Raw genomic sequence first — 24,707 nt, 5'->3', positions numbered from 1 at the left:
AGAAAAGGTAGCATCACATGAATTGACTGTCAACATGCAAGATGGCCACGCATCATAGGCAGAATGCTGCTGGGCGGAGAAAAGTACAGGTAAATTCCAACACTGGTTAAATAACAGAGTTTTTGGTAGCGGCTACTGTATGGCTCACTGTTCAAACAAGTCTTTGGCGGACAAGAAGCGGTCTTTAATAAGAGCAATTCTGTAGCTACATCGCTGTTACGACTCTTCAGAGTCGAGCCGGCTAATTTAGCTAGCTTAGCTTAGTGTACAGCATTCTGTGCTAACGTCGGCGCTAGATATGAGATACATTTGCCTGTGTTTCTTCAAATAGTTCGTATTGGAGATCTGCGAATCCTCCTAGTAACCTTGGAAACTATCGTTCACGATGCGTGAGCTGTCTTAGTTTCGCTATTATTATTGGCTTTACGTCACTGAGAGTGGGGTCGGTCTAATTGCTGGGAAAACGGGCGATGAGTGGCTCCTCTGTTCATCAGTACCTCCTCAGCATATCGTTATAATCGATGAAAGTATGCTCTACATGCCGCATATGCATGCTTTTGAGCATGTTGACTTAAACCTATATCTCAATATAAATGCTAACTACAGGCGCGGGGAAATAAAATGATAGTTGTAACTATAGCTTTTTGGGCGTCATTGATAAAAGTTGTAATGTTGAGAGGAGAGGTCATGGTTCCAGCAGTCTGAACTCAAGGCTGACCAATGTACTTCTTGTTAGTTATGGGTAGATGAGACATCCTGGAGCGTCGCGGTACATCGGTGAAATGTACCGATGTATAGTACAGTGTCTTTTTTGAGTAATGGGCGCACCTCGTGGATCTAATCAATGCAAGTTACCTCACATCTCTCCTGTCATTCAAATCCAGTAACTACAAAACACGATCATCCAACTACTTAACCCTAAACATCCCACTCACACGCACTAATGATGGCAGAACTGGCTTTAGCTACTGTGCTCCTCTTAAATGGAACGAAATGCAATCTACTCTTAAACTACAGTCAATCATTCATCTTGGTGATTTTAAATCTCTTTTGTCTGATGTTTTTACTGATTATTGTAACTGTTTCCGTTAGTGTATTTTGTTTGATATTTGTGAATGTTTTTTGTGCTCAGGCCTCTCTTGTAAAAGAGATATTAATCTCAATGAGACTGCCTGATAAAATAAAGATAAAAAAAAAAAGTCTACTTATTGAGGTGTAACTGACAGACTAACTTGGTGTCTGCCACTGTAGTTTAAGACATTTTTATGATTTGTATCTTCATGAAATAAAATATATAGGCAGCCAATTGTTGTGAATGTGCTCTTGTATGTATCCAATGGTACATCGACATACGATCTTTTCGACATCTGACGTAAAAATGGACTCGCCGTTTGTTTCTGCATCCTACGACATGCTTGAAATACGACGATTTATGACAGCGCCACAGTTACTTTGTTTTCCCACAAGACTGATGCACAGCGGATTTTCTTGTGAGAGAAATCAACATGGGTTCCAAGAATGTTTGTGGCTAAAAAACGAAAAAGGTGAGGCTTACCTAAGGGCGTAGGTTTGGTCTCAACATTGGTAGGGACTATATAACATCCTAACCTGCATGTACGCTTTATGCTGGGGAGCGGACATTAATAAAACCAAACATATTGGGTGAACAGGAGTCGGGTACATTTCTCAAGAATATGAACCTAATTAATGAATAGGCTAAATGATCAATGCAAAAAGAATTTGTATTGACTTATACAAATGTTCATGTGTATTGGTTCTGGTGATATACTGTTCGATTCAAACCTTCGTTTCAAAAACTACTAAAGAAACATTTTGAAAACTCAACCTTTGCATCACATTTTAATGTTATGCTAACTCTGATGCAGGGCGGACTTTCAGTAGCAAAATTAGTGGTGTGTTCCCCACCTCCACAACATTGATGTCTTTTTACATTACTTACAGTGGCTGCTGCTGCTGATGGTCGGGAAAAAAAAAATTCTAATATCCTTCCTCTTCGAAGGAGGCGGAGGAGGAGGCATGACATTATTCTGTCATAGCTGTACATGTCTCTGTGGGGTGGGGTTGGGGGGTCCAAATGGACCAGCACATTCAGCAAGTGAAAAGGGGGAAATAATAAGTCTGAACATAATGAAAATAATTCACTTAATAATGGTAGGGTCAATTTTATCATTACAACATGTTGGCAGACAATCAAAATGACCTATGTAACTGAACACATTATACTGTATAATGCAAATAAGATTGCTTTAAAGTTGGTGGGGACAATTTGAGAATCCTGAAAAGTTGGTCGTGTTATGTGTCCCTATGCAAACCTATGTCCTTGGGCTTACCATTGAAAGACGATAGAAATGATACAAAAATATGCGCATGGTGGGCGCGTCCGTGAACTGACTTGACAATATGGCCATAGAATGTCTAGAATCTCGACGGGCTTCCTCCGACCTCCGTTCGCCACCTTATATTCGAGAAATTACGGTAACTTCGTATGTAGAGGTACCACTGTACTTGTCTTGGTGGCAGAAAGTTTCCGTTTTTTCGTGCTCTTATTTTAGAGGTCACTCCAAGGGAAGTACCGTATTGGCCCTAATATAAGACGGCCCTGATTATAAGACAACCCCCCTCTTTTTCAAGGCTCAAGTTTGAAAAAAATACTTTTTGAACACCAAATTAATTTTTATACAGAAAATAATTACAGTACATCCGAAACAAATGATTATAACAATAAATTTGAGAGAAAAAGCATGTTATTTTGCCTCATTCAGATCTTAATATCTGAACATTTAAATATGTAAACTAAAGTGCAATCACATTCGTAAATGAATGGCTTCTGGTTTTTGAAATGTAAATAAACCATTTTCCTTTCTCCATTTTTATCTATTGTGATAAAACGACAAAATTGCAATAACTGCATTAACCATCAAAGTGAAGTCTAACTGTAACTGTAGTCTTGAAACAAATCTGAATAAGGAAAAACATTGCGATAAAATAATGCAAACTGGTTAAATTTGAGAGTAGCTGAGATCTGTCATGACAGAACATAGCTTCAATGATATCTGGCGCCATCTAGCGTCGTGAATGGGGAGAGTAGCTGAGATTTGTCATGACAGAACTTCGCTTCAATGATATCTAGCGCCTCAATGATATCTGGCGCCATCTAGCGTCGTGAATGGGTATAATGTCTAGACCGCGAATATACTGTAAGACGACCCCCTCTTTTTTTAGTATTATTTCAATGCAAAAAACTCTGTCTTATATTCGGGCCAATAAGGTAGTCTGTATCAAAATAATTATTTTGGAAATGAAGCATCACTTTGACAGTTGGCAGGTGCTTTTCTCAATGACATGCTATGCAGTGATTGCATCATCCAAATTACTTTTTCTTAAAGCGATACACGCACCGACATGAGGCTTCGTCCGATGAGCGCGGAGCATGCGCCGACCCATCTCTGCTTTTTGCTGCTTCAGGTTTCTTACGTCATCCGGGATGAGGTGGAGAAATACAACAGAAATGGGGTGAATGCCCTCCAACTAGACCCTGCGTTGAATCGACTCTTCACTGCTGGAAGGGACTCTATTATCCGGATATGGAGTGTCTACCAGCATAAAGTATTGAATGTACATAACGATACTAAGCTTGGCCTTAAGCCTGCATCTAATTAATTTATCTTTTCTCATTTTAGCAGGATCCATACATTGCATCAATGGAGCATCATACAGATTGGGTCAATGACATAGTACTCTGTTGCAATGGAAAAACATGTAAGTTTGATCGTTAACATCTTAATGCTTTGGCTTTCATGATATCTTTTCTGTCTGTTTGACTGACCTTGTGATGGTGCGTATTTTCAGTGATATCTGCTTCCTCGGATACGACGGTTAAAGTATGGAATGCGCATAAAGGGTTCTGTATGTCGACGTTACGAACACATAAAGACTATGTGAAAGCCTTAGCCTATGCTAAGGATAAGGAGCTGGTGGCATCGGCAGGACTTGACCGGCAGATATTTCTCTGGGATGTCAATACGCTTACAGCACTTACTGCTTCCAACAACACTGTCACCAGTAAGTCGTCGTCTTACTGTTTAGTTTTTCCTAAATGCTTTCAGTGTCTGCTCGTTGTATTGTATTTTCTTGAACCTACATTAAATGACTAAATATGTGTGGAATAGCTTCATCACTCAGTGGGAACAAGGATTCAATCTACAGCCTGGCAATGAACCAGATGGGCACAGTGATAGTGTCTGGATCGACAGAAAAGGTGAGGCGTCCCTCATAGACTTGATAATGTAATGGACGGGGTGCGGGGCCGATAAATAGGGAGCCTGCATTGTTGGCGAGGCCGTCAAAGCTGACCGATTGGAATCATAGACAGAGAGCTTTTTTCGTTGAAAATTCTTGTGAAGAAATGCTTAAATCCCCAAATTCTTTATAGATATGGACGTAAAACAGTCTCGAGTCTTGGTTAAAAGCAAAAAAAAAAAAAAAAAAAACATGCAGGTAGCATTTATTTCACGTAAATATGTCGAATGTGCGGCTCGTCTTTTAAGTTCAGAGTGGCGCCGCCTTACCACAACATAGGCCTTTTTACGTTAAAATTCTTGTGAATAAATGCTTACATCCCTGATTTCTTTATAAATATGGATGTTAAACAGTCTCGATTCTTGGTTAAAAGCAGAAGAAACTGCGCAGGTAGCAATAATTGTACATAAATATGTCGAATGTGCGGCTCGTCTTTAAGTTCACCGTGGCACCGCCTTACCACAACTAAGAGTTTTTTATGTTGAAATTCTCGTGAATAAATGCTTAAATCCCTGAATTCTTTAAAGATGGACGTAAAACAGTCTCGATTCTAAAAATAAAAAAAGATTTAAAAAAACATTTATTTTACGTAAATATTGCGAACTATGATGCCAATGCCTGAACGGCTAATTACTCCATTTTTTCACTACGTTTCAAAATGCATGTGTTGTACGAAAAATATAATAATTACCTTGAATCCTCGAACAAATCACTCTAGAGACAATCCTTCCTGTTTGTATGTGTGCAGATAATCTCACACACAGACAGACTGACATCCAGGCAAATCTTGGTGAAATATAGTATGATAGGACTCCCACTTTCAATATAATAAAGTTTTTCTTCTCGCCCACATCTTTTTTTCATCTAACAAAGGTAAAGTTTATAAACTAAGGGCAAAGACTAATGTCTCTAAAAGCTAAAAACTATGATCTTAATCTAATTTGATCAATGTGTGCCTGACCAAACTTGACCTTGATAGCGCAGTCTGGCTTGGGCAATCATGGATTGGAATGCATGGGAAATATCAAAAGTTGGCTATTATTTCATTCGAACACAAATAATTGACAGCCCGTGATATGACGGAGAAAGTCAAATGTATCTGGTTCTGTGAACATTTTAAATTAAACATTTGAGAATTGAACTGACAAGCATCCTTGCATTTATTGTCACCATTTTCCTGCCTTCAAGCACAACTTGTTTTCCAGGTACTGCGAGTGTGGGATCCACGAACATGTGCAAAACTGATGAAGCTAAAAGGGCACACGGACAATGTCAAATCGTTACTTTTGAATCGAGATGGAACACAAGTAAGTTCAAATGGCTAGTTTGTAAATATTTCTTAAGTGTTTCATTTTACATGACCACGAATCTGCTGTGTTACCTTGCAGTGTCTGTCAGGCAGTTCGGATGGGACAATTCGTCTATGGTCCCTTGGTCAACAGCGATGCATTGCCACGTACCGTGTGCATGATGAAGGCGTTTGGGCACTGCAGGTCAATGAGGCTTTCACACATGTCTATTCTGGAGGTCGAGACAAGAAGATCTATTGCACAGACCTGCGCAACCCAGACATCCGTGTTCTCATCTGTGAGGAGAAGGCCCCAGTGCTGAAAGTAAGAATACTTGAAATACTGTATATCAGCAAACAATAACTACCAAAATAGTCTTCCACAGGGAAGCAAAAAAGAATATGCTAAAAAAAAAAAAAAAAAAGTAACGTTTATGTTTGCTAGGATCTGCATTTGATCAATCTCCACAAATATATTTCTATAATTCCAAAGTCACCCTGAATCCAGTGAAATCCCTGTTTGTCCAGAACCAGCTGCAAGAGATAAATAGGTGTTACATGGAAAAACAATGCTATGGCTGTTGGACAGAAACTTTTCTATAGATCATCTATCAAGTTGGGCTGGGCATGAAGAACCTCACAATTGTGTGATTGTCATTTAAAGAAGCACTTGATATATATACTATATATTGGAGGTGGGAACCTTGGGGCACATAACGATTTGATTACGATTAAGATTCAGAGGCTACGATTCGATTATAAATCGATTACTGATGCAACCCCTACCCCCAGCTGTTAGGTGCTTTTAATGTTTCAATAGTTACAAAAATTGTACAAAAATTCTCTCAGGCTTAAATAAACTATTATTTCAGTATCAAGTTAACAGTTCAAAACTGTAAATAAAATACTCAAGTCCCCATTCTATATCACCAGCTTTAAACTACACTCAATAATTTAATGGTGTGACTCAACTGTTAAAGTTGTTAAAATGGCTCCCGTTATTCCATAATTTCCCTTCTGTCTACTATCGACATGTGAAAGTTTTAAAACTGTTTTATCATTTAAAGATAGATTCAAGCCAAGATTTTGCCAATTCAGGTGTATTTTAGATAAAAAGTTATTTAGGTTCGCTAGAACAGCCTTTCAGAGAAGTCTACTGCTTTAAGATGGCGGCTGTTTACTAATGCCGGTGTGTCTGTCTTTTCGCATCTAGTTTTCTATACATGAGTTAACGCAGCCGAGTCTTGTCATTTTCCATCTAGTTCTATATACATGTGATATCTACTGTAGCATTATGTGGGCGTAGTTTGTAGCGGCTGTCGGCCGCAGTCCGGTGTCATTTGTTTTTTATCTAGGTGCATGAGTTGAGCATGATGTTTACTCTCGCTCCGTTCCTCATTGCGTCCCGAAGACCGGGCTGGCTGTGTTTTAGTTCAGCTTTACTTGCCATATTTCAATAATTGGAATTTCGGGGCGCAATGAAGAACGGGCCGAGAGTAAATATCATGTTCAACTCATGCCGCTAGATTAAAAAAAAAAAAAAACCTGACTGCGGCCGGCAGTCGCTACAAACAATGCCCAGTTGCTAGTTGCTACAAACGTACTGCCACATAATGCTACGGTAGATATCACACACATACAGGTCCCCCCATATGTATTGGATTTATAATAATTATGTGTTTTTTAGCTTCTAATATATTTTTTTCTCTTCTAAATAATATGGGAACTTAATGGAAAAAAGAGAGAAATCCAACCTTCAATACAAGTGCATTTATTCAGTGGGGAAAAAATCCCACATAAAGAAATATTTATTTGACATCAAATAATGTGTGTCACAATTATTAGTACCCCTGGTGTTAATACTTTGTACAACCCCCTTTTGCTAACAAAACAGCACCTTATCTTCTCCTATAATGTTTCACAAGATGGGAAAAGACAGAAAGAGGGATCTTCAGCCATTCCTCTATGCAGAATCTCTAAATCATCCAGAGACCTGGGTCCTCTCCTCTGTACTCTCCTCTTCAGCTCACCCCACAGGTTTTCAATGGGGTTAAGGTCTGGGGACTGAGATATGCCATGGGAGGAGCTTGATTTTGTGTCTGGTGAACCATTTCTGTGTAGATTTGGCCATATGTTTAGGGTCATTGTCTTGCCGAAAGACCCAGTGACGACCCATCTTCAGCTTTCGGGCAGAGGGCAACAGATTTTGATTTAAAATGTCCTGGTATTTCAAAGCATTCATGATGCCATGCACCCTAACAAGGTTCCCAGGGCCTTTGGAAGCGAAACAGCCCCACAGCATCACTGACCCACCCCCATACTTCACAGTGGGTATGAGGTGCTGTCTACACGCCAACAAGCTGTTTGGGAGGCATGCACGGAGAAAACCTTTCCTCACTCACAATCATAACGCAAACGTCTTGAGTTCGCCAAGCGGTATTGGGGCTTCAACTGGGACCGTGTGCTTTGGTCAGATGAGACCAAGATTGAGCTTTTTGCCAACAAACACTCTAAGTGGGTCTGGCGTGTCACGAAAGACGCGCATGCTGAAAAGCACCTCATACCCACTGTGAAGTATGGAGGTGGGTATGAGGTGCTGCAAAGAGGAATGGCTGAAGGTCCCTCTTTCTGTCTTTTCCCATCTTGTGAAACATTATAGGAGAAGATTAGGTGCTGTTTTGTTGGCAAAAGGGGGTTGTACAAAGTATTAACACCAGGGGTGCTAATAATTGTAACACACGTTATTTGATGTCAAATAATTATTTCTTTATGTGGGATTTTTTCCCCACTGAATAAATGCACTTGTATTGGAGGTTGGTTTATTATTTTATCTATTATTATTGGCATCAATAATCAATTTATAATCGAATTTTAGCCTCTGAATTGTAATCGTAATCAAATCGTTAAGTGCCCGAAGATCCCCACCTCTACTGACTAACGTGCAAATTTATTGCCGCTGTAGGCAGAGAAATATGCTGCTAATCCAGGGCCCCTTGTTTATTCACTGTACTTTCATTCAAGCTTACTCCTATCTGTCCCTTGCACAGATGGAACTGGACAGATCTGCTGACCCACCTCCTGCTATCTGGGTCTCCACCACCAAGTCATCTGTTAATAAATGGGTAGGCATGTGTGATGTAACGGCCTGCTGATCATTTTGACTGTTAGTCTGAAATACAGAACAGTTAAATTCATAATTCCTAAACTAATGTCAACTTGTTATTTATTTAAGAAATATGCACTGTATATACAAACTAGTTTTGATTTTGTGGTTGATTCAAAGATCATTTGGCATGGTATCTTAAAGAAAATGCTAAATGCATATTGGATTGTTTCTGTATACGTCTCTTATCCGTACAGTCTCTCAAGGGAATGCACAACTTCAGATCATCAGGGGAGTACGATAATGACTGCAGCACCCCTTTAACCCCACTGTGCACACAGCCAGAACAAGTCATCAAGGGTAACACATGAATGTGAAATTCTAGGATTTTTTTCAGGCTCTCTATCCTACCTTGGTGAGCAAACATCTGTCTGAATTGCCTTTGTAGGAGGTGCCAGTATTATACAGTGCCACATTCTGAATGATAAAAGACACATACTAACCAAAGATACCAACAACAACGTGGCTTTTTGGGATGTTTTGAAGGTAAATGGTAGCAAATGGATATGTTTAGTGACTACACAGGAAACTTTTCAAATTAGTCTTGTGGTGTGAATGGAGCCGTTGTGTGATTTTCAGGCTTGCAAAGGTGAAGACTTGGGCAAAGTGGAGTTTGATGAGGAGATAAAAAAGCGCTTCAAGATGGTTTACGTGCCAAATTGGTTCTCAGTTGATTTGAAAACTGGGGTGAGTCAAAATCTTTGAAAGTGGAAATACATTTTGCTGTTATGTAGAGCATTGTAATATGGATAAAAAGGATATATTAAGGTTGTTTACACACTTAAATATTTTTGTGCAATACGGTAGACTTTTGAGTTATTTACAGTAAAAAAAATGTCCGGTAACACCTATTATGTCACTTTTGAATGGATGGATGTAAAAGATGCGGACTGGACATAAAATGAGTTTGTGGAAAAAAAAATTGCTGAATTTCCTAAGCATTTATTAATGACAGTGTCGTGTCATAATTATGAAAGTTTTATGACGCCACTGTCAAATAAAGTGCTACCAAATGTCCTTACCATATTTCAATTTATTTCAATTTTTAAACCGTGTACAAGGTTATAGTAGTTTTATTCAGTTGTAATAATAAATAAACTTGCCTTATTTACCTAGGGCCTAATTTGCACTGCATTTCAATGTTGGTCTGTATGGTGGTCTTTCATCTTAACAATCTTAATAATATTGATCTTGATAATCAATAGATGCTGACCATCACTCTGGACGAGAGTGACTGCTTCGCTGCCTGGGTTTCCGCCAAGGACGCAGGGTTCTCAAGCTCTGACGGATCTGACCCAAAATGTAGGAAATCTGACCGAAGGTCATTTCTGCTGTAATCATTGCTTCTCTTTTTTTCGTCTTTCTATGTTATGTTCCCCTTTGCCCCTGCAGTAAACCTGGGTGGACTGCTTCTTCAAGCTTTGCTAGAGTTCTGGCCAAGAACACGCATCAATCCAATGGATGAGGAAGAAAATGAAGTAAACCATGGTGAGGAGTGCTGCAAGACATGCCAATTATTATCAACATTTAACGTACAGTTAGTTTCCCCTCTCGTGTGTTTGTGAAGATTGCCTGCTGCTACATTAACGTTATTACCGTATTTTCTGGACTATATGTCGCCCCGAACTTTGATGTTGTTAAATTTGATGTTAAGTTGTTGTGTCATGACAGAGAAAAACACACAATGTCGCGCCCGACAAGTTACAATTTTTGGGAATAATGTAAGGCGTCCGCCATTTGTCCTTGCCAAGTAGCTTAACACAGTCACTAGTGTTACATTTTTTAAATGCCATAAGTGTTTTACCCAATCAAATACAAATGTTTTAAATAGTGTGCCATTACTCGAGATATCAGATACATCCAAAATTTCCTAAGCTGTTGCAATGGCGATGTTTACATGCAAGTTCTGACTTAAAAAGTCGTATGAACACCATTTTGCATAAAAAAACAATACATGAAAAGGAGAATGTTATGTATTTGGTCTCACTCATGTTGCTATAGGTCAGTCTATCTCCCCATACTTTCATTTGCTGCTAGCAGTCATCTGCTGCTGTGCTTCAGTTGTGTAATGTAATTGCTTCAATCACAGATTTTACTCGGAAAAACAACATAAAGAAAAGGTCTTGTGTCAGTATGCCACAGTGTTTGACTTTTGGCTGTCCGAAGCAGGCGGAGAGTAAATACAATATTACCAGCAAAAAACTAGTGACCAATTGCATTGTTTGGGTCCAAAATGGTTGGGGAAAAGAGAATGTGAACCCAGAAGAGATATTTAAACTTTAAGGAGTGTACACCCATTTTATTTTTGCTCCAGATGATCTAAAACGTGCGATTTATAGTCCGGAAAATACGACACTAGTGAGTTGTCTTTGGACTAAATCAAGCTATATCTGTTGAATAAACGTCATATATTACAGTGAATGGAGAGCAGGAGAACCGTATCCAGAAAGGAAATGGATATTTCCAGGTGCCGCCACACACACCTGTTATCTTCGGAGAAGCAGGGGGCAGAACTCTTTTTAGGTAATGCTATCTTTTTTAAATAATTCAGACTCTAGCTCAACCTGTAAAGTCTACTACACTCATACAGGGCACTGACACGCTTTGATATATGTCATTTGTTTTTATTCTTATCAATGACAAATTCTCCTCCTTAGTAAAGTAACAACAGTATTTTAAATGCCATTAATTCTGGAAGTGAGCATACTTAATCTGTGGTGTGATTCTGCTACAGGTTGCTTTGTAGAGATTCAGGCGGAGAGACTGAATCGATGCTGCTGAACGAGACTGTTCCTCAATGGGTCATTGACATAACTGTAGATGTGAGTAATGGCCTCATCTTCACATTTTCAGTGAGAAAGTACTGTGATTGTTAAATTGATTTGATACACAACTAAATAGGTCTGTGCCTAAATGATTTATCAAAGTCTACTGAAAGATGACTCAAAACTTTTTTATGTTTAATTTTACAACATGAAGATGTTAAACATGAATTAAAACAGTATACAATGATCCAGAAACTATTGTTGGTGGACACAATCCACCGTACCATACGCCGTGGCCGGATGAAACTCCAGTGCAAAGGGGAAGCCATTTCTAAACCGGACGCAGAAGCCTGGGCCGGCCGTCATTTCAAATGGAGTGTGGCAAAGTGGAAAAAACAAGATGTTAACAGTACTCACTTAAAAAGCCAGCATCTGGCCAACTGTCTTGGTGCCTATGGCATGGGTAAATTGCACATCTGTGAAGGCACCACTAATGCTGAAAGATATAGACCCCAATCACCAACGTCACACAATCACGTGATTGCTGTATTGTGCCGCCATATTGTCCGTCATTGTGTGTCCGTATTGTCAATGATCGTAGTTTCTAAAGGTGGATTCACTTGCAATTTATGGAAGCCCCGGTGCTTTCAGACGCTGTAAACTCATTGGATGAGTTGCATAAAAGCCATTATTTGGAAAAGCTTCAGTCGATCCAGTCGCCAGCTCCATATTTGATGCCCAAACCGATGTTTCCTCCCGTCCGGTCCCGTCCCGTGAGTCAGAGCTCATCCTGAGACCACAACATTTCTAATCATACTTCAGTTTATGTCACGATGAGGAGTCAGGTGCCCAAAATCGGCACCGGCCCGAATATAAACTGACATTTGGTCAGCTGAGCCTTACCTTTGACACGATTGTCAAATGAAACTTGATCAACAACGGGCCGGTGTGTGCCGAAAAATAGCTTCGCCGCCTGAAATGTCCCCCTGACGGGAGCGCTTATTTATAACGCTTTATTGACGTGAAAACATCAAATGTTTTCATGGACACATTGCAGTAATGGATTTACGACTGTAAGATCAGTTTTAAATAATTAAATTACACAAAATATTATTACTGTATTTTAGTAACAAATCGTGGACTGGGCCACATAACCATCTTTGAACAGAAATGTATTAGTCTACAGGTTTTCACGACCATATCCCAATGACAATCACACAGGTATGACATTTATTAGTGCACGCAGAGTAAAATAATACATATTCACGGTACAAGAAAGTCGTTTCCGTGTGGGCGCTCCCGTCAGGGGGGACATTTCACGCAGGGCGGCTGTTTTTCGGTACAACACCTGTTGTTGTGCTCACTTTCTTGCTGCGCGACCATGGCGACGAGCTTTGTAGTCTCCGTCTGATGATGTCTGCGATCATGTTGGCATCATACTGATGTTTTCGCCGCTGTCTAACAGCTGTCGACACAAACGCATCATGGACCGAGATAAACAAACCGTGCTGCTTTAGAGATTTGCAATGTCCGTTTATCTTCTCTGTTACTGCAACCAACCGCCACACATGCCTTCACCATTTTGATTAATCAATGTTAACGATTGTCAGGAAGGTTTTTGGGTTCGTTTACTAGGCGGTGATTCCTTAGACAAGCAGTAATAGGAGGAATGTACGTAGTGGTATTATGTAAACACGATGAGCTGACGGATAATATGGCGGCACCAGTCAGGGGAGCGGAGTTGTGACGTCACGTGATTGGGGTCTATAGACCCTACTCACCAACGTCACAGAATGACGTGTCGCTGTATCCGGCCGCCATATTGTCCGTCTCTGTTTAGCCCTATTCTCAATGGTTTCAATTAGTCGTTCAGTTTATAGAGCAATTCATGGAAGCCCCGGTGCTTTCAGACGCTGTAAACTCATTGGATGCGTTGCATAAAAGGCATTATGTGGAAAAGCTTCAGTCTATCCATTCGCTAGATCCATATTTGATGCCTAAATCGATATTTTTCGACCCGCTGTATTCGCCCTCTCTGCCTGACATCTGCTACCCTGATATCTACAAATATCTTGTCCACACAAAATCAGCCTATTCTCACGAAAGTTTGAAAAACTTTAAGAGCAGCACTCTAAGCAACATTACCCTGTGTGATTTCTAAAATGGCAACAATCAAAAAAAAAAAAAGTTCACTGTGATGGCCGACGCTTCAAGGATAGGTGGATATTGGACTATTTCTTCAATAAAACACGCAACAACTGTGTCTGCCTCATTTGCAAAGAGACAGTCGCTGTTTTCAAAGAGTTCGATGTGACGCAATATTACTAAACAAGACACGCTGCTATGTACGACAACATTACAGGGAAGATACGCAGCGAGAAATTATAGCAACGTGAAGCTAGTTTATTTTTTCACAGCAGCAGTATTTCGCAAGAGTCTGAGTGTCGAAAGAGAAAGCCACAAAGACGAGACTGTTGAAATTATAAATTAAAAAACATAATAAAGCAAATGTGACACACAGAAGGGCTTGCTAAAATTTGTTTAAATATATTGTTCTATGTAAATCAGCCAAGGTAGTCCCCCGCATTTTTACCACACCAAATCTGGCCCCCTTTGCAAAAGGTTTGGACACACCTGTTTAACTGATGATCCATAAACGAGGCCAGCTTCTTTCACTTGGTACCAGCTAAATATTATTTAAAATGTAATGATGGTGGAAGAAATAAGCATCTTGAATTTGAAACTGTATGTTGTCGGCGATTTGCCTCGCAATGATCTTAATTGTGGTTGTCAGCCCAAAACCCTCTAAATATATATTAAATGCATCTTACCAGATATAAAATGACTACTACATAATCCGTGGTAATTGTTTGGAGCCCAGTTTTCTCATCGAATTGCAGCAGTCCATCTCGCTCTCCTCTCCGGGTCTCTCGGAATACGGTAGAACTTCAAGTCTCTCCGTCTATCTTCTCTGTTATTGCAACCAACCGCCACACACGCCTTCACCATTTTGATTATTAAAGTTAATGAGCAGAGAAACACGCCGTTATAGGAGGAATTTACGTAGCGGTAATGCATCAACACGATGAGTAGACGGACAATATGGCGCGGAGGCGTGGTTGTGACGTCATGTGAGTAGGGTCTATACAGTTTTGGAGAAACGTCTGCTGACATCCAAGCAATGTCTTTTTCACGGACGCCCCTGCTTATTTCCGCAAGCCAATGCCAAACCACATTTTGCATGTGTCACAACAGCGTGGTGCAGGTACAACAAGACTGGTCTACCTGAAGTCCACACCTGTCTCCCTTTGAAAAAGCGTAAAATACGGCAACGAAGACCCCATGCTGTATAACAGCTAGGGCTGAACATCAAGCAACAATGGGAATGATTTCTACCAACAAAGCTTCAACAATTGGTGTCCTCATTTCCCAAACATTTATTAAATGTTGTTAAAACAAAAGGTAATCTTACATAGTGATAAACATGACCATTTTAGCAAGCCTTTGTTTTACACCTCCTAAAATTTATTCTGCAACACATTAAATGTTCCTAATCTGATTACTTGATTATTTGAACTGACTAGTGGATAGATTAATCAATTACTAAAATAATCCATAGCTGCAGCTTTATTTAAGATGTCCCATCTTAAGAGGAATTTGGGTTGTAATTCAAAATATTAACCTTGACACAGCATAAGTCATATTAATAAAGCCTTTATTACAATTCAAGAGGATTGTGTATGCATTATTGCAAGTAGCTTAACACGTGGTTATTATTTCTCTTCTTTTGCCAGAAAAATATGCCCAAGTTCAACAAAATTCCATTCTACCTCCAGCCTCATTCATCCTCTGGTGCAAAAACTCTGAAGAAGTAAGCTTTACCATAAACACTTTTTGTTTTACTGCCCTCCCTCTCTTGAACTTATTTGGCCAGTTTTATTTTTCAACAGGGACCGTCTGTCAGCCAGTGACATGCTGCAGGTGAGGAAGGTGATGGAGCATGTGTACGAAAAGATCATCAATCTGGACAACGAGTCTCAGACCACCAGTTCATCTGCTAACGATAAACCCGGGGAGCAGGAAAAGGAAGAAGACATGGCCATGCTAGCTGAGGAGAAGATAGAGTTAATGTGTCAAGACCAGGTACTTGGAAAATTTACAGAATTCAATGGTCAATCTTTGCTAAACGTTACGTGATTTGATTGACTTTTTGGGGTATTTGGTGAACAAGCAGTGTTATGTTGTTTAGGCCATCATCTGCATAACTAGGGATGTCCCGATTGCTAATTTTTGCACCCGAGTCAGTCACCTGATTTTGAGAATCTGCTGCTGCTGAGTCCCGATCCAATACCGCTTTTTTAAAAAAAAAAAATTTTTTTTAACAAAAGTTCCAAACATGTTAATATCCCACCGTGCCGCCTTCATAATGTGAATTATTTTTAACCAAGAATAACGTAGAAAAATGCTTGCTTTTATTAAATACTTCCTTGAGTGAGTCCATTCAGATCCACTCAGTTTGATGCTCTCGCTGCTGAGAATAGCCTCTCAATTACACAATGAGTTGCCACAGCACACATATGCCAGTTTAACAATGATTGACACATTTGTGCCTTTGATCGTAGCACTACCAAGTAGAGGTGTGCAAAATTTCCGATTCTTAGATTATTCGCGATTCGGCCGTGGAAGAATCGAGAGCGATTCACAAACATCCAAATTCCGATTATTGAAATATGCCAAGTAAAGCGGAAGTACAACACACTCAGCGCGCCGCGCAGTCTTTGGGGCGCAACGAGAAAGAACGCAGCGAGAGTAGCTAAACATCATGCTTCTCATTACCCGGCCCCTCGGGTAATGCCAATGCTCAACTCACGGCTCTAGCTCAACTCATGCCACGAGATAAAAAAACACAACAACATACCTGACTGCTGCCGAAAAGCTGCTACAAAGTACGTCATCCACATAATGTAATGGTAGATATCATTTATATAGGGCTAGATACAACATTGATTCGTTAGCGTGAGCAGCACATCTACAAAAAGGTAGATGCGGCCGTTTACTAACGGCCGCCATCTTAAAGCAGTACACTTCCCTGCAAGGCTGTTGTAGCGAACCTTCCAAGCAAACCTAATTAACTTTTTATCTAAAATACTCCTAAATCGGTAAAATATTGACTTGAATCTATCTTTAAAATAGTTTTAAAACTTTCACATGTCGAAAGTAGACAAAAGGGAAATTATGGAATAACGGGAGCAATTTTAACAACTTTAACAGTTGATTCACAACATTAAATTAATTGAATGTAGTTTAAAGCTGCTGTTACAGAATGGGGACTGGAGTTCTTTATTTACTGTTATTTTTGAACAATTTTGGTACTAATGTACAAAACATTTAATTTAAAAAAAAAAAATAAAAAAGAAGGGGGGGGTGCATCAATAATCGTTTTATAATCGAATCGGAGCCTCTGAATCGTAATCGTAATCGAATCGTTAGGTGCCCAAAGATTCCCAGCTCTACTACCAAGCTTCTCTGGCAAGAATAAAGCGACAAACCTATCAATCATCGTCAACTTTAAGTACCAAACGCAAGCTGGACAGTTTGGCCACACTGCTTAACAGGAGGGAGGGTGAGAGGCTGTAGCGCTTGCAAGTATGAAGCAGAAAAACATAATATACACTCACCGGCCACTTTATTAGGTACACCATGCTAGTAACGGGTTGGACCCCCTTTTGCCTTCAGAACTGCCTCAATTCTTCATGGCATAGATTCAACAAGGTGCTGGAAGCATTCCTCAGAGAGTTTGGTCCAGATTGACATGATGGCATAACACAGTTGGTGCAGATTTATCGGCTGCACATCCATGATGCGAATCTCCCGTTCCACCACATCCCAAAGATGCTCTATTGGATTGAGATCTGGTGACTGTGGAGGCCATTTGAGTACAGTGAACTCATTGTCATATTCAAGAGTCCAGTCTGAGATGATTCCAGCTTTATGACATGGCGCATTATCCTGCTGAAAGTAGCCATCATAAGTTGGGTACATTGTGGTCATAATGGTAATGGTAAATGGTGTTATACTTACATAAAGGGATGGACATGGTCAGCAACAATACTCAGGTAGGCTGTGGCGTTCCAACGATGCTCAATTGGTACCAAGGGGCCCAAAGAGTGCCAAGAAAATATTCCCCACACCATTACACCACCATCAATATCCTGAACCGTTGATACAAGGCAGGATGGATCCATGCTTTCATGTTGTTGACGCCTAATTCTGACCCTACCATCCGAATGTCGCAGCAGAAATCGAGACTCATCAGACCAGGCAACGTTTTTCCAATCTTCTATTGTCCAATTTCGATGAGCTCGTGCAAATTGTAGCCTCAGTTTCCTGTTCTTAGCTGAAAGGAGTGGCACCCGGCGTGGTCTTCTGCTGCTGTAGCCCATCTGCCTTAAAGTTCGACGCACTGTGCGTTCAGAGATTCTCTTCTGCCTACCTTGGTTGTAACTGGTGGTTATTTGAGTCACTGTTGCCTTTCTATCAGCTCAAACCAGTCTGGCCATTCTCCTCTGACCTCTGGCACCAACAAGGCATTTCCGCCCACAGAACTGCCGCTCACTGGATATTTTTTCTTTTTCGGACCATTCTCTGTAAACCCTAGGGATGGTTGTGCGTGAAAATCCCAGTAGATCAGCAGTTTCTGAAATACTCAGACCAGCCCTTCTGGCACCAACAATCATGCCACGTTCAAAGTCACTCAAATCACCTTTCTTCCCAATACTGATGCTCGGTTTGAACTGCAGGAGATTGTCTTAAACCATGTCTACATGCCTAAATGCACTGAGTTGCCGCCATGTGATTGGCTGATTAGAAATTAAGTGTTAACGAGCAGTTGGACAGGTGTACCTAATAAAGTGGCCGGTGAGTGTATTTTTAAATAAACATCCAATCCTTTTCACCCGATTCCAATCTTCTAAAAAAAAAAAAAAATGGCGCGATTGGCCCAATTTCTGATCACGTGATTGAACCGTGACATCCCTATGCATAACTGTTAGTGATATTAACAAATGCTTTTAAGTCTGTTGTGCTCCATTTTATGACTTTTTGTCCTTCCAGAAATGCAATTTATACTCCAGTATGACTTATGATTTTTCTTGTATTCGTTGTGGAATTTTTGCCTCGTGCAACTTGAGTGTGAATTATTATAGTCAGTAAAAGACGGTGATTTACGCACTGATCAGAATATATTTTTAAGTACAGCTCTTTATAACCTAATATTATTTTGAGGAGTGGTGTTACCTAGTTTAAAAGTGCTAAAAAAAAAAATATCTCTCTCTCTTCACCTTTAGGTTCTGGATCCCAACATGGACCTGCGAACAGTTAAACATTTTATTTGGAAAAGTGGCGGGGACTTGACACTTCACTATAGGCAGAAGTCCACGTGAAAGTTAGATTTGGAAAAAGCAAGAACTTTTTTTTTTTTATTTCATCATTTGCCAATCGTCTCCCATCTGACATATAGTAGGTCTATCCTGAAGTCCAGTCACGGTTATCGGTTGTAGTATCTGCAGGATATATTTCCACGGATGTGTCATAGGGAACATACCAGGCTGTGGCAGCCAAGAGATGAGATTATTTTTTCGTTTTGTTTTTTAACAGTTTGAAGAATGAAGTCAGTTTACTTTGCAGGACTAAAAACTTTTTTTTTTTTTTTTTTTTTTACATATTTGACTGCAATGTTATTATGAACTGCTGTACATGTTTGTGTGTACGTGTGTGCGTGTGCACGCAGAATGTTATAGTACATTCCAGATCTGTCCTTGTTCTAAAAAGACTCCACAGTGTCAAACAGTATCTCCATTTTGGAACCCCCAGGTTCTCTCGAAACATCAGTCACTCATCCTCACTTGAACATAACCTCCACTGTGATTGCGGCAGAGGTTGAACGTCGTCACGTTTGTCTTTCTCTTTTATCTGTGCTGTTCTCAGTGAGCAGAATGTTTCCATGTCAACATTGTGTACAATATTTTTGATTTGAGTGACTTTTGAGGGGAATGGTGGGTATGCATCAGCTTTCTTGTACAGTTTACTTATACAGTACCAAGTTATTTTTCCAATTCTTTAAAGCACATTCATGGCTGTAACATGACATGGATGATGAAAATGAGTTGTGTTCACCACAACCTGGAAATAGCAGTTTACTCTTTAAGAATGTTTGTAGTTGTCAAAATCATCTTAGAAAAAGGAAATTATATATAGTGAGATTCTCACTGTCCTTGGGTAATTAACAATGGCCTTGGTCAAAACGAGAGCTGTTCCTAATGTATAGTTCATTTAAATAAGAGCATAGTAAAATATTATATGGTTTGTCCTCACCAAAACAAAGTGGAGAGAAGAAAAAAACTCCCTTTCTCGGTATTACCAAGCAGAACAGATCTTTTTATTGTAAACTTGGTGTTCGTTTAGTCACAAAGGCAGGCGCGAACACGATAGGTCTGGTTGGCCAAAACCCCAATTTGGTGATGAAACTGTAATAATCTTTGTTGTAATAATTTGTGAAATATGTATATTTTAGGCTTCCAAAGAAATAAATTGGAATGGTTTAACAGTGATACATTTATGAAGATTTTGCAAAGATGTGTTTTGTCTTTAGTGTTTTGGAAACAAGAGTAAGGGACTCAATTTAGTGTGTTAAATATTCAACCAGTAGACCACACATTACTAAATTAGGGGGGGGAAAATAGAGTATCTGCAAAAATAATTTTACTATCGCAACTTTTTATGCAACCCCAAAACAAAAACATGAAACTTTAAGCACCTTGACAATATAATTACCCCCTACACTGGCCACTTATTTGATTGCCTGCCCCCCGAGAAGAGTAACAGCTGTCAAATATTGCATAGATTACGAAACTGCTTAGCCTTGTGCTGAAAGGGTTACTACATCTCATACACTAAAAGCAAGGCAGCTTTAAAAACCTAATGACCTCTTGGGAAAAAAAGCCTAAAGGGGTCTACATTACCAGCTCAAGCAGCTTAACATAGATATTCAAAAAGTCAGCCTCTCATTTTAACAAGAAAATTGATGGTTCTGTAGTGATGTGACAATGTGTAATGTCGGTCTTTTGAAGACTTCTATCCACTTGCACTGGGAGACGATACATTAGAACATTATAAAATTAGCAGTAACTTGTTGCACATAAAAACAGCATATATTATTGTACATTTCTGGCTTCTTCAGCCTTATATGTACATATAGTGCTCATTATATGTAGATCTGATGCTCACCGTTGAGTACGCAACAACAAACCTTAAACACTTCCTTAACACAATTTCATTTAGGGGCCACGTGCCAGATTAGAGGTCTCCAAGGCCAAAATCCTCCAATTTGTGGCAAACGTAAGTAGCCAAACTTTGCTTTTCCCTTCTTTTTGTGTTCCAGTGAGTGAATATTTAAATTGCCACTGGTGAGGTTTTTTTGTCAGCTCCATGACTCAAAGTTGGAAGCATCAATACAGAAGCTTACTACAATCAAGATACTCAAGTACTTAACGGTGAGCATTATATGTAGAGGTCGACCAATATTGCAGCCGACCGATATCAGGACTGTTTCCCAATATCGGCCATTGGCTGATTAACAAAAAATAAGCCGATAAAAAGGATTCTGATCAGGCATCTGTGCGGGCAACAGTTGCCGTCGCTGACTGACAGTGGGACCACGAAAGGACCCTGCAGCAGCTTGAAGACCGGCTGCTACAGGAAGATTCAGGCAAGCCTGTTTTGTAAATACTGTGATTTTTTCTTGCATGAGAGAATATGCAATGTTGGTTTAGCCTTTTAAAGGGATTCTCGGATAGAAAGACTTGTAGTTCTTAAAAGATAAACGTTATTATGAGTTAATTTGATATTAAAATCCCTCTTGATATTTCCGTTTTAATACAATATGTAAAATTAGTTTAACTAGTAGGTCGCCATTGTTGTTGACGTCGCAGGGCGGTGATGTCACATGGTTATGCTGCCGGGCCTCCAGAGTATGACTCTAGCGACATAAACGTCATCTGTTCAACCAAGGGCGTAGGTTTGGTCCCATCAGAAGGGACAATATAACAGCATACCCTGCATGTACACTTTTTAATGGGGACGGGACATTAATAAGACAAACAGATTATTGAATGGGGGTCAGGGCTACATTTCTCACTATGATCCTAATTAATTGATAGGCTTATTGATCAATGCAAAATAAATCTGTATTGACTTATACTAACTTTAATGTGTATTGGTTCAGGTGATACAATGTTTGATTCAAACCTTTGTTTTCAAAAACTACTAAAGAAACATTTTGAAGTGAAAGTCCCTTTATTACAAAAATAATGGGGAGCTAACCAAGAAGGGGTCCACGTCTGAGGGACACTGGATCAGCCATAGAGACTTGAACCAAAATACTCTCATGAAATTCTGATGTGTGATTTCATTTCATAGATTTTTTTTTTAATGTCAGTTCATGTTCATGTCAGAGTGCCCCTGAAGTGGACCCATTCTTGGACAGCTGTCCGTTTTTTGTTTTTTTAAATAAAGGGACTTGGACTCTGAAGCCACTGCATTGCATTACCCTAATGTACATAATGCAAAAAATTATCCAAATGACGGAAAGCTAGCTAGACATCGTTGTTCCTTGTCTAGGCTGGCCCGACCGCAGTTTTGCAGGTTAGCAGATTCACACAGTTTAATGTTATGCTGAGTCTGATGCAGGTCGGACTTTCAGTAACAAAATTAGTGGTAGTAGTAGTAGTTTCCCCTACCTCCACAACATTGACGTCTTTTTACATTACTTCCAGTGGCTACTACTGGCTGAAAAAAAACTTCTAATATCGGTCCTCTTCTAAGGGGACAGAAGAGGTGGCATATTGTCGACATGAATCTGAGATTCATGAGAAAATCGGAGAGAAAAACAAATTACCGGCACATTCAGCAAATGAAAAGTCATAAATGGAAGTCTGAGCAAAATGAAAATAATTCACTTCATTCCAGTAGGGTCTATTCAATCCTTACAACATATGGGAAGACAAAACTTTTTTTTAATGACCTATAAATCTCAACTAATTACAGTATATAATGCAAATAAGGTTGCTAGGGCAACCTTAACCTTAAATAAGGCTGCAAATAAAGTTGGTGGGGACAATTTGAGCATCTTGAAAAGTTTGGAGTGTTATGTTCCTACCATCCCTATGCAAACCGACGCCCTTGTGTTCAACCCTTTCAATATGAACCCAAGAGGAACATTATTGTGCATAACAGTATTGTCGATATTGCACAAAACGGGCAGCAAAAACAAAATGACCAGTAAAGAAGGGATGGGACGAGACGAGAATACAAGGGACAAAACCGGTGTACTGCTGTAAAGCTACCACAAGAAAACACAATGCTTAAAAGTATGAGCGGGAAACACATGCGAAAAGTATTTAGAGGCAATGAAAAGGTAATAGAAGACAAATAGTTACTACTTGCCGCTTTTAACCGATGTGCGCAAGTGTTGGACTTCTCGCCGTGTAAAAGAAATTGCACAAGACCGATTGTGTTGGTCTAGTGACAGTGACAAACTACGTCATCACCCTGAGTGTCCATTGCGCGCATAAAACACGGTGCCCTCCGTAGGTCAAAACTTGTACTAAATATTATTGATGTTTAAATCAATGGCAATATTTTATGTTTCTAATAACATATTTTAGTAAAAGATTTGTGGCTTATTAGAGCCTACAAGTCTTTAAGTCTGAGGTTCCCTTTAAAGGTGTTTACGGAGTGATCCTTACACTCTAAATGTAACTCGTAGCGTAGCATTCGGTTTACCATCCTCTTAAACTCTCACTTGTTTGCATCTCGTCATGACATCCTTGTGGGTTTAGTTATTTGAAAATAATGTACTGTTCTTGCTGTGTTTGTATAATCATAAAAAAAGTTCTATTTTTGTTGGTTTGGTAGCACTAGACCGAATTAATCCTTTAAATCTCTGGTAATCATTGTAAATTTGAAGCTATTTAAGCATTTTTTTTAAAGATTGCCTTTCATAATCTATATGCTTAAAAAAAGTATATTGGCTAAAAAAATCGTCTTTGGATATCGGCAATCGGCTGAAAATGTTTTAAAATATCCTTTTCGGCATTTGAAAATCCCATATTAGTCGACCTCTAATTATATGTATATTTAATGCTGGTCTAAAAACAGACTGAGGGGATTGTCACTGGCTTTTTCGTTTGCTTGCTTTTGTGCACTCTTCTTCATTTGGCCTTCTTCAGTAGCGCTTATGCTTGAGTCGCCGTGTCCCCATGCGTACAGTGATGCACATGAGTCTCATCTTTGCATTGATCTTCAGTTTCCTGAGTAGGTGAATCATCCACATGGCAATCCAATGGGAGAACGTCAGTAGCAGGGGGACAAGGAAGTTGTTCACTGTGCAGCTCCTGTGGGTCTATCTGGGGAGACAATGTGCCTAGTGGTGGACTAGGGCTATGACTTGACTCACAGAGTGAGTCTGGCTTGTGAGTGGAGCTGAGGTAAGATGGCTCTTCCGCTAAAATGCAAGAATCAGATTGACTGGTGATGACTGCAGAACCTAAATCTGTGGGGACTAGGGAGTTCAGCTCTTCAGGGTCTATCTGATTGGATGATTGCAGTTCACTTCCATCAAGCTCACCTGAAAAACAGAAATTAGATTGTTATGGAAAGCGCAATTTTACAAACGTTTTTCTGTCAATAATTTGAAGTTAAAAGGCTTTTTAACCCATGCCTGTTGTACAACATTTGTGGCCGTGGTGTTCTTTAAAAACCTAAAGCATTAAAACCAGAAGGACACTTCATTCACACACTTTTGCAACGATTTGGAAGTGTACACCCAACAACAGATTAGACGCATCTTCTCGCTAACCTTACTTGAAATGCTTTGCGTTCTGCCACTGCAGCTGAAAGTAACTCACTACAAATAGCTGCAACTACTGCCGTCATGACTTATAAAGGATTTTTTTTTTTTTTTGTAATTTTTTGCAGTTTTGCCAATATTGTTTTTTTCTTTGCAGTTAGTTGGGGGTTTGCCAAATTTTCCCTAAGTTTGGTGTTTTTTCTGTTTTTGCTATTTTTGTAGTTGTTTCTTTGTTTTCCATTATTCTATTTTCTGTGATTTTCA

At 39.6% G+C, this 24,707-nt stretch overlaps 2 protein-coding genes across 7 annotated transcripts in view; one reads left to right on the top strand and one right to left on the bottom strand.

Annotated features, from left to right (window-relative positions):
* LOC130929552 (WD repeat-containing protein 48) lies at positions 1-20,139 on the top strand. 4 transcript variants are annotated; one of them, XM_057856784.1, is made up of 18 exons: positions 1-89; positions 3,487-3,627; positions 3,705-3,780; positions 3,871-4,083; positions 4,191-4,279; positions 5,526-5,627; positions 5,709-5,933; positions 8,656-8,730; positions 8,969-9,071; positions 9,160-9,257; positions 9,351-9,458; positions 9,977-10,073; positions 10,164-10,259; positions 11,189-11,294; positions 11,506-11,593; positions 15,331-15,407; positions 15,487-15,679; positions 18,883-20,139. In XM_057856784.1, exons 1-18 carry the CDS (start codon positions 42-44, stop codon positions 18,976-18,978), a joined length of 2,031 nt encoding a protein of 676 aa, XP_057712767.1. In that variant the 5' UTR covers positions 1-41; the 3' UTR covers positions 18,979-20,139. The 4 variants fall into 4 exon arrangements, with proteins under 4 accessions (XP_057712767.1, XP_057712766.1, XP_057712764.1 ...); XM_057856783.1 differs by having other exon boundaries at positions 3,702-3,780; XM_057856781.1 differs by having other exon boundaries at positions 3,487-3,636.
* The window catches only part of gorasp1a (golgi reassembly stacking protein 1a), a 29,594-nt gene continuing 17,594 nt past the window's right edge, over positions 12,708-24,707 (bottom strand). Inside the window, exons 9-10 of one of the 3 annotated variants that reach the window (XR_009066916.1) lie at positions 17,618-24,221; positions 12,708-17,548 (exon numbers count right to left, since the gene is read on the bottom strand). Coding sequence is in view for 1 of the 3 variants with exons in the window: in XM_057856786.1 (XP_057712769.1) it covers positions 23,830-24,221 (392 nt within the window). In the remaining 2 variants the exon portion in view is untranslated. Of the gene's footprint in view, positions 24,222-24,707 lie in introns of all 3 variants that reach the window. The other 2 variants (XR_009066917.1, XM_057856786.1) reach the window with 2 other exon arrangements.

Source organism: Corythoichthys intestinalis, chromosome 14, assembly GCF_030265065.1.
Source record: "Corythoichthys intestinalis isolate RoL2023-P3 chromosome 14, ASM3026506v1, whole genome shotgun sequence".
NCBI lineage: Eukaryota > Metazoa > Chordata > Actinopteri > Syngnathiformes > Syngnathidae > Corythoichthys > Corythoichthys intestinalis.
The sequence above is the reverse complement of the archived record's forward strand: the minus strand, read 5'-3'. Positions and strand labels throughout refer to the sequence as shown.